The 9,815-nt window shown below is 32.9% G+C and overlaps 1 protein-coding gene across 1 annotated transcript; it reads right to left on the bottom strand.

Annotated features, from left to right (window-relative positions):
• Positions 1-6,353: 6,353 nt before the first annotated feature.
• LOC132642766 (palmitoyl-acyl carrier protein thioesterase, chloroplastic-like) lies at positions 6,354-9,552 on the bottom strand. The gene is made up of 6 exons (XM_060359808.1): positions 9,189-9,552; positions 8,783-8,916; positions 8,019-8,132; positions 7,744-7,912; positions 7,588-7,656; positions 6,354-7,492 (listed from the first exon to the last, which is right to left on the bottom strand). Exons 1-6 carry the CDS (start codon positions 9,546-9,548, stop codon positions 7,163-7,165), a joined length of 1,176 nt encoding a protein of 391 aa, XP_060215791.1. The 5' UTR covers positions 9,549-9,552; the 3' UTR covers positions 6,354-7,162.
• Positions 9,553-9,815: the final 263 nt, after the last annotated feature.

Raw genomic sequence — 9,815 nt, 5'->3', positions numbered from 1 at the left:
AAATGTAATTTTGAAAAAATAAAGTTACGAAAATTAAATAAAAAATAAGGTAGTTATTATTCATAAATAAGTCTTACAGGTAGCTATGACAAGTAAATTTTCCTAGATATATTACAGTTTAAACATGTAGTGGGCATCAATTCTTTTTCAATATGTTAAAGGTTGTCTTTGTTTGTTGAGCTGCAATATTGCTGCCTCAGTTTTCCAGGTTTATTTCTCAGTTTACACGGGGTGTTGAAATATTGCCAGTTCTTTCTATGCATTTTATATGGTAAAATTTTTACAACATATTAGCAGCCTTTGTACTACTGGAAAGGTAAGGAAAAGAAAAGAGAGCGAACACTACTATTTTTTTTGGTTTCCCACCCAGTGTGGTAACCGCACTGCTTTGGAGCTTCAAGTAATTCGAATTTTTGCTGCGTCAGGCTCATTAGAGGGGAAACGTTCTCTATCAAGATGTTCTCTATTCTTGCGGTACGAACATGGGACCTCTGGTTAAGGATGTGACTGTTATTTGCTTATATATTTAGGTTGACACTAGTAAATATCAAGTAAAACAAGTTCAGACTCAAATTCATCTACATCTTGACTTGGCTATTTGTTGAGAGAATAGAAAGGAAGTAGTGTCGACCTATTATCAGACTTGCAAAAACGCTCGACTTGATCTTTATTTTATATTACTAGTGACATTTAGCCCGGGCGTACCAATATTAGAAATTATATTTATAGTTATTTTTTTTCTTCTACTCTTAATCTTTTGTTTGTGTAACATCAATTCAACATTTCTTAAAGACTTTTAAAATATTAAAACATAAAAACTTATTTGGAAGTTACAGAGGAGCATTTTTATTAGTTATATTTTGACTTAAAAAAAAAAATAACTGCATGCACGAGAGCTGTTTCTTTTTCTATTTTACTGAAAGTTTTTAAGATTATAATCTCTAATTATACAAGTTGAGATTTATCATATGTAAAATTAATTTCATTTGTGTTTTTGAACTAAACTCATATTAGCGAATCCATTTTTTGCAAAAAATAATAATAAATATTATGATATTCAAGTCGCGTCAAAAATATTTGATGCTACACATATTATTGAAATATGGTGAAATCAATGGAGTTAAATATGAAATTTTCAGTTATATAATTACAAGTCCCGATACCAAAAAAATATGTTTTAGCATTCCTTCAAATTAAACAACACAGTTATTTTTTGAAAAGTTCATGAAACTGATTTTTTTCTTACATTATAAACTTTCTTTTTCTTCCGAAAGAAAGTTAACCATTTTCCCTTAAATTATGTAAAACAATGATTATCCCAACAACAACAACAACATACCCAATATAATTTCATAAGTGAGATTTGGGCAGGGTCGAGTGTACATAAACTTTATCCTTGCCTTGTGAGGATAGGGAAATTGTTTCCAAAAGACATTCGGCTCAAGGGAAAACATTGATTATGCCATTCAGCAAAAGTATTTCAATATTAAAAAAATGTGAAAAATTTACTTTCTTTTGCACTTTTTTGTATTATTGTCATTTGGAGAGTTAAATTGTACAGTATTTTTTATAATTATAATTTTTTCAAACATTTTCAAAATATATATATGAAAATAATACTCCCTCCGGATAAAAAAGAATGTCCACTTAGTCATTTGCACACCCCTTAAGAAAATACTAACTCCTAGAAAGAAATAGGTAATTTGATTAAACTGTCCCTAATTAAATAAGTATTGAGATTTGATCACATAGCACTTAATAGGGACAAATATGATAAAATAAGGTTAATTCTTTCTTGATTTAATAAGTGGACACTCTTTTTGACCAAAAAAAAAAAAGCTAAGTGGACACTTTTTTTGATTCGGAGGGAGTACTTTATAGTTCGTCTTTTAATGTAGTCATTTATTAGGTAAAATTTATGTTAAAAGAGTATACATGTAAAATTAGATTAGTTAATTTTCGTACTTTGAAATCTTTTCTCAATTGATACCGAAGGACTAAGATTTAAATTTTTGATAACTTTTAAATTTAATAATATTATAAGTTATTTGTGTGTTTTTTAATTGAGAATGTATACTCGAATTAATTATGACGCACCCAACCTTTGCGGGCGACCTATTACCCCCCTCCTCCCGGCCTTATTTTTTCTGTATTTTTGTATTTTTTTCGGCTGACATGACACAATCAAAATTTGATGCCCAGTTGCACAGTGGAGAGTGTTGCACATTCTCCGCCACATTGGCGCCACGTCAGTGCCACTTTTCCTTTCTTTTTTTCATTTGATTTTTCTTTTATTAATTATATTTACACCAATTAACCTCTAATTAACCATTAATCCTCCATTAATTATGTCTTTTTCATCACTAAACCCTTCTTCTTCTTCTTCTTCTTCTTCTTCTTCTTCTTCATTTCAAGAAATTCATCACCTATTTTCTTCCTCCATTAACATGCATACACACACACACATTCAATCCATTTTCTTCCTCCATTAACACACACACATTCAATTTCCTTCATCAGTCATAAATATCTTTTCAAGAAATCAACCAACCCATATTCTTCCTCCATTAACACACACACATTCAACCTATTTTCTTCAAAATAAACAATGAAGAAATTGCATGAACTGCCCTTCAAATGGACTGGTTGCCCTTCATTGTTTACACGAATTGCCCTTCAAATGGACTGGTTGCACGAATTGGCCTTCATTGTTTACAAAATAAACAATGAAGAAATTGCACGAACTGCCCTTCAAATGGACTGGTTGCCCTTCATTGTTTACACGAATTGCCTTTCAAATGGACTGGTTGCACGAATTGCCCTTCATTGTTTACAAAATAAACAATGAAGAAATTGCACGAACTGCCCTTCAAATGGACTGGTTGCCCTTCAATGTGTGTGTGTTAATGTAGGAAGAAAATGGGTTGAATGTGTGTGTTAATGGAGGAAGAAAATGGGTGATGAATTTCTTGAAAAAATATGTATGATTGATGATGAAATTGAATGTGTGTGTGTTAATGGAGGAAGAAAATGGGTTGAATGTGTGTGTGTTAATGGAGGAAGAAAATGGGTTAAATGTGTGTGTGTTAATGGAGGAAGAATATGGGTTGGTTGATTTCTTGAAAATAAGCTTTTTATGATTGATGATGAAATTGAATATGTGTGTGTTAATGGAGGAAAATGGGTTGATTGATTTCTTGAAATGAAGAAGAAGAAGAAGAAGACGACATGGCAGTGATGTGGCACTGACGTGGCGCCAATGTGGCGGAGAGTGTGCAACACTCTCCACTGTGCAACTGGGCATCAAATTTTGATTGTGCCATGTCAGCTGAAAAAAGTACAAAAATACACAAAAAATAAGGCAAGGGGGATAATAGGTCGCCCGCAAAGGTTGGGTGCGTCATAATTAATCCGAGTATACGTTGGGGGGGGGGGGGGGGGGGGTTTATGTATTTTCCCCAATATTATTACTAAACACAAAATTCAATCAATTATTAAAGTATGACCAAAAAATTATAATTAAAAATAGGCAGAATAGCTTGGGACCCCCCTGAACTTGTCGATTTTTATTCGGTGTACACCTAAACAATGCGTTGGCTTAATTACCCCCCTGAACTTGGTAATATGATAGTCTTAACCCCCCTAGACGCTGGCAACCCATGGTCGTGTGACACACGCGCTGCCACATGAATTTTTTTGTCCATGTGGCATTTTTTAAGGATAAAATATATATTTTTTACCTTTTAAAGTTCACCAATTATTTAGATCATCTTTTTTGGGCCAAATCTGTAAAAAAAGAACTTGAAACAACAATATTTTGACCATACTTTTTTTTTATTTGGCTAAAGATAATGATATTCTAATCAAGTTATTTTTATATATTTGGTTAGAAAAAGAAGAAATACACAGTTAAAGCAAATAATCATTGTATCTAAAAAGAAATAAATAAAATATCAACCAAATATTTTAAGAATTTGACCTGAAAAAAATAATGTAGAGTTGAAATAAATAGTAATTGCATGAAAAGAAAAATACACATTTTTTTTTTTTTGTAGAAAATACACCGTCTAAACTTCATTACTTTTGCTAAACCTTCTTTTTATTTGGCTAAAATAAATAGAGTTTCAACTAAGTTATTTAGATTTGGATCCAAAAAAGGAAAAAAAACACATAGTTGAAATAAATAATCATTATATCTAAAAAGAAAAAAATACAATTGGGATAAAATATGCAATGAATATTAAGAAAAACCAAAAAGAAACACAATTGGAAAAAATAAATCATTATATTGATTATATGGCGATTAATAGTTGAAAAATACTCCACTTGAAAGCTGATTTTTCGATTTTTGACCCTTCCACGCGCCTAAAAGAGAGTGTGTTCACGCTCTTTGCCACATCAGCGTCTAGGGGGGTCGAGACTATCATATTACCAAGTTCAGGGGGGTAATTAAGCCAACGCATAGTTTAGGTGTACACTAAATAAAAATCGATAAGTTCAGGGGGGTCCCAAGCTATTCTGCCTTAAAAATATAAAAGTATCTAACTGTACCCCCAGTTTCAAAATACTTATCACGTTTCGCTTTTCAAGAGTTAATTTAACTAATCTTCGGAGTCAAATAGTATTTAATTAGATTATATTAATATTTTAAAATTAAAATTTAGATACTTGAAAATACAAAAAACACTATAAATTGTAATTGTTCTCATATAAAGTGGATTTCTCTCTTATTATAAATAGTAGAATAATATTGCTTAGTTTACATAAAATCCATTTGAGGTAATAAAGAACCAAATCTCTGTTAAAAAAAAAAAAAAAAAAGTAACTAATTCATGTGCACAAAAAGAAAAGGTTTGAAAAGTCTTACCACTAAGTATCACATGAATGGCTTTGTCCAATAGTGAAAGGAAAGAATTATTTGCGACATCAAATAGGACAAAATCTTAAAGCACAAAAACGTAAAATACCTAAAACACCTCGTGAGGACTACAAAAATTTAATGTTCTCCCTTATATATATTAGTAATATTCAAGAGCAATAGGTCTATATTTTACATGCATACACATTCTTTTAAGGAAAATTTATATATAATGAATGCTTTTGGCGAAGTTGTGTGAGATGACACCTCTGGTAAAAAGGTGTCTCTGCGACTTGACTTATTACACGTAATAGTGGTACTGATACTCTCCCTAACACTGCCATGTGTCAAGCTAATGGATAGAGTTCTGGATTCTAAGTAGACGTTTAGACAATATATGGTTGTTTAGTTGAAAAAGAACAGTTTTTGGCTGTTCCTCTTATGTATTCTACCAGGGCAGTTTGGGCAAATATTTTAGGAGCATCTTTTGTTAGGCTCATTTGAGATTGTAATATAAACAATTCGCCGGCAACCTTTGCTCTAGATGAGCAATTGCAGGGAGACATGCTCCCTAACTATGTAATTATTTTTGCGTACATATATCAGTATCTATTTCACCAAAAAAAATAAAAGGTTATTTGAAGTTGAAGAATGATATTTGAAAGTTGATAATATTTTGCATATTTAACAAGACGTATGTAAAAAATATATAATATTGTTCACGCTGATACTCTTTTCAAGCGTATATAGAGTCACCGGGTACAAGTAGTTTATTGTTTCCTAACATAAGAAAAAACAAAAAAAAAAACAAGAGGAATAAAGTGTATCTTATCGAGAAGAACATAAAAGATCTAAATGGGAATAAACCTGGAAATGCTATAATCATATAGCCCATTCTAACAAGATATTATTCTTGAAAATTTCATACGGATATGTAGAGCCAACTAACAGCATCTTGGTACAAATTGTGACTATTACATCTCAACCACAAAAAATGACAGGTTATTCAAATTGTTTGCTAATGTCCAAGTGACAGAACTCTTATGTAGTATTTAAATTCGACAGGTAAAAATGTTACCAACTTGTCTTTTAGTTGCTCTTTTCTTAATTTTAATCGACTGGTCTTTTACATTTGATACTATCCTCCTTGTTTCCGTAATATTAATATAGAAGCAAGATTATTCACATATTTACGTTAACAATGTATAAATACCTTTTTAGCAAGAGTTTCTTGGTGTGTGGGGTTGGGGGGGGGGGGGGGAGAAGGGATTTATAACAATATTGTAATCTCTAAGTCATTCTTAGGATTGTGTAATTATATTTAAAAATGTACGTTTAAGTATAGAAGACAAGAATAACTATACTTAATAAGGTAACATACAACATTCCTAGGTTAATATGGTGAAGACTTAAAAAATATTCACATACATTAAGAATTTAAGATATCCCTCAATCGACACGTGGACAGATACGGAGATCGTCTCGAAGAGTTTTAAGGTGATGAAAAGTAAGGACGTCAACAAGTTGATCCTCCATCGGAAAACCTCAACAACCGTGTGAGCCATGGCACGGTACTCAACCTTAGTGTTGGATTGAGAAATGATATATTGCTTCTTGAAGGCCAAAAAGAAGATTTGGGCTGAAACAAACTAGGACCCAATGGTAGAGCGGCGAGTGACAAGACAACCAGCTCAATCAGCATCACAAAATGCAAAAGAAAAAAAAAACACAATAATATACATCATAATAAAAAAACAACTTATATTTGACAATCATTTTTCTATAATCATACATCTCATGAATACACACTTTTCACTCAACAAGAATTTGTTTTTTTATCATATCTTTCTAGGACCTATACACTACACGAAAGTTTTTTTTTTTTTGTCTTTCTTTGATCTATGAATATCCTTATTTCCTAAAAATTGCTGTTTTTTGCAAATCCATGCTTTGAATCTTCAGTCTAAATGCTGCAATGTTGCTTCCCCTATGACTTTATAATTCAAGATTACCATACATTATTTATCTTCACTCTGATATCCTTGCTTCAATACTAAGTTGCTAACAGTTCTCACATCAATCCAAGTCCTTTTATTGGATTCAAGAACTTATTCTTTTTCAAAGATAGGTGAATCGTGTTTTATTGTTTGCTAAATACCTTTTAATCATACTTGCAAATATATTGCTCGAACCCTCCAAAAGTGTTGCCGCACCCGTGTCAGATCCTTTGAAAACGCATAGCTTGGATGATCAACACACACCCAGCAGCATTTTTTTAAAAGTCCGAGCAACATAGCTTGTAAATCAGGCATGAAACGGCATGAAAGATATTTTTCTCTTCCAACTAGTCCTTCCTCTAACAATTTCTTCATTCTTGATCTGTTCTTTTATCTGAAGCAAATGTGTATAACTACATGACCTTTGATTAAATGACTCAAGAATGTCCGATGCCGACAAAAATCCATGAAGTACACTAATTCTTCTCTTGTGTTGATTATCAAGAACATCGTCGAGAAGTCCCTCATCATCAGGTTCACAAAGTGATTGAACAACATCAGCTCTTCCACATTCTCTCCTATATTCGAGCACGATACTAGACAACTGATGACTCTCCAAAAACTGGTCAGGAATGGCCTGCAACAACATAAAACAGAACAAAAAAAAATCATGTTTTTCGTCATAAGTTTATGTCAAGATCAAGAATCAATATTTTTATACGTTCGTTTCACCTCTAGCATCCACCGAACGTATTTTACATTATTTACATGATGATTCATGTCCAAATCATTTCTCTTTGGCTGCAACAAAGTTGAAATTTTTTTAGTAACAGGAGTCTTTGGCACACCAACGAAATTGCTAAAATCTTGTACAAAATGTGCAATCACCTTCAAATTTGATAGGACATATTTAGCAGTGTCATCCAACTTCTCTATCTTAATAGGATTTTCCTCTTTGATGGATTGTTTATTGATGAACCATGGTGAGATTTCAGACCTCACTTCTTCCGGCATCTTTGACAGACGCCTTGTTTTCTGGTTCATCATCACCCATGTACTGTGTTGCACACAAGAACTAAGTTACAACTTACAACATTATGTTAGTTTTACTTGGACAAGAAAAAAAGCAGATTCTGGAAAAAAATTTGGAAGTGTAACTGAACCTGGTTGCCCTGGCAAATACAAGGCCTGTGGCCTGGCTTCTAATTTGCCAGTCTCGTCTCATCCCATTTTTGCCTGATGCTCCAACCCATGTGTCAATCTCTATTATTTCACCCCTGTTCAAGTTTTTCAATTTTTGTGTTAGGCCTAGTACCAAAAAGCAAGAGAGTGGTGGGTCGAGGAATTGGGCATCAACCCACTAGGTAAGTCAGTATCGATCTGGTGAAGAAAAGAGAATTTAGTTGATAGAAACATCAGATTTCGAGGAAGCATCTGGTCACATATCCCAGCTGGGCAATGGAACAAAGGGTTATCTCGGATCTAGACCGAGGTGTTATAGGTGATTTCTGATCTCACAGAACATAATGTGATGCGCTGAGAGCCTGAGATAGAATACAATAGAGACAAAAAAAAAAAAAAAAAAAAAAAAAAAAGAGAACGAGTATACTCTTAACCGTTCCTAGCGGAGTGGTTTGCATAAATGATTCCGTGCTACATGAAACTCAGAAAAAATTTCCTAGCTTAAAATTAAAGAATCCGTGGAACAAGTAGACTCCAACTTTACTACTACTACTGCTACAACTACGCTTCAATCCCAAGTTAGACTGAGGTCGTCTGTATGAATCCTCAATATCATAAATGCTAATAGTTAGTAAACTCCAACTTTACTAATACAAACGAAATCACTAACTACCTAATGTGAGACTTTGAAGTTCTTAGCATCAAAACCTAGGTTAAATGTTTAAGAGGAGTACTCAATGTTTACCATATTGGATAATGATCTATCTGAACTTGCATTCTTGATACCACCCATATGAGGTTATTTTTCATCATCCCATGTGTAGCACCAAATCCATCACTAAGTAGTCCTGACATCCACACATGATTCAATGCTGTTTCCTGCAAAAATACATCACAAATTCGGATTAGTCGGATCAGTAAATACCGAACACTAGATAGTTAAACAGAAAAAAACCTTTAATGTATTGGGTACTTGAGGGGGGAGGGGACAAATTAATACAACAACAGCATACTACAACGCCTCAATTCCAAACAAGTAAGAGTCAACTACATGAATCCTCACTATGCATGTCGTTATATTTATCCTCGCGATTCGAGCTGAACAACTACTAATAACTTTCAAATTGATGAACTGACAAAATTATGATCACCTGAAGTAAGTTAAGGATGCTTTCAATAGTAGCAACTTTATCAGGTCCAACTTCATAAGACCTTATAACAACTGTTTGTCTATATGCCCCTTCAACAATCAATCCTTGTCTATAAGTATCCACAAGTTGTTTCTTTGAAGGTATATTTTGCCTAATTTGTGACTTTGGAATAGTGTACAAAGTGTCATCACAAGGAGCAAATGAAGTTTTTGTTGCAATATGACCATTCTTGGATTTTAACAAATCCAATTTCACAGCATTGCCATTAATTGGATTTTTGGATTCTTGATTTTCACTTGGGATTGAACATTTAATTATAGTAAAGTGGGATGTGGAAGCAGAAAAAAGGGAACACCACATTTTTTATTTTTATTTTTCCCTTTGGTTTGAAGAACCAAAATGAGGGGTTTGACATAGCTTATATAAGGTGATTTCAAGTAGAGGTGACAAAAGAAATTGCTAATCATATTTTTAGGAATAAAAGTGGGACTTTTGTAGTATTGTTTGAGAATCTCAAAGTGATTCTAAGCTGTTGCTGTCTTGCTGATGTTAATTAGTTTAATATGGGTATTTTTGCTTAGCAGTAATCGACAGATTGAAAAGAGTACAATTTAGGATACAATTTAG

This window comes from Lycium barbarum, chromosome 5 (assembly GCF_019175385.1).
Source record: "Lycium barbarum isolate Lr01 chromosome 5, ASM1917538v2, whole genome shotgun sequence".
Lineage (NCBI taxonomy): Eukaryota > Viridiplantae > Streptophyta > Magnoliopsida > Solanales > Solanaceae > Lycium > Lycium barbarum.
This window is presented reverse-complemented; position numbering and strand designations above follow the sequence as displayed.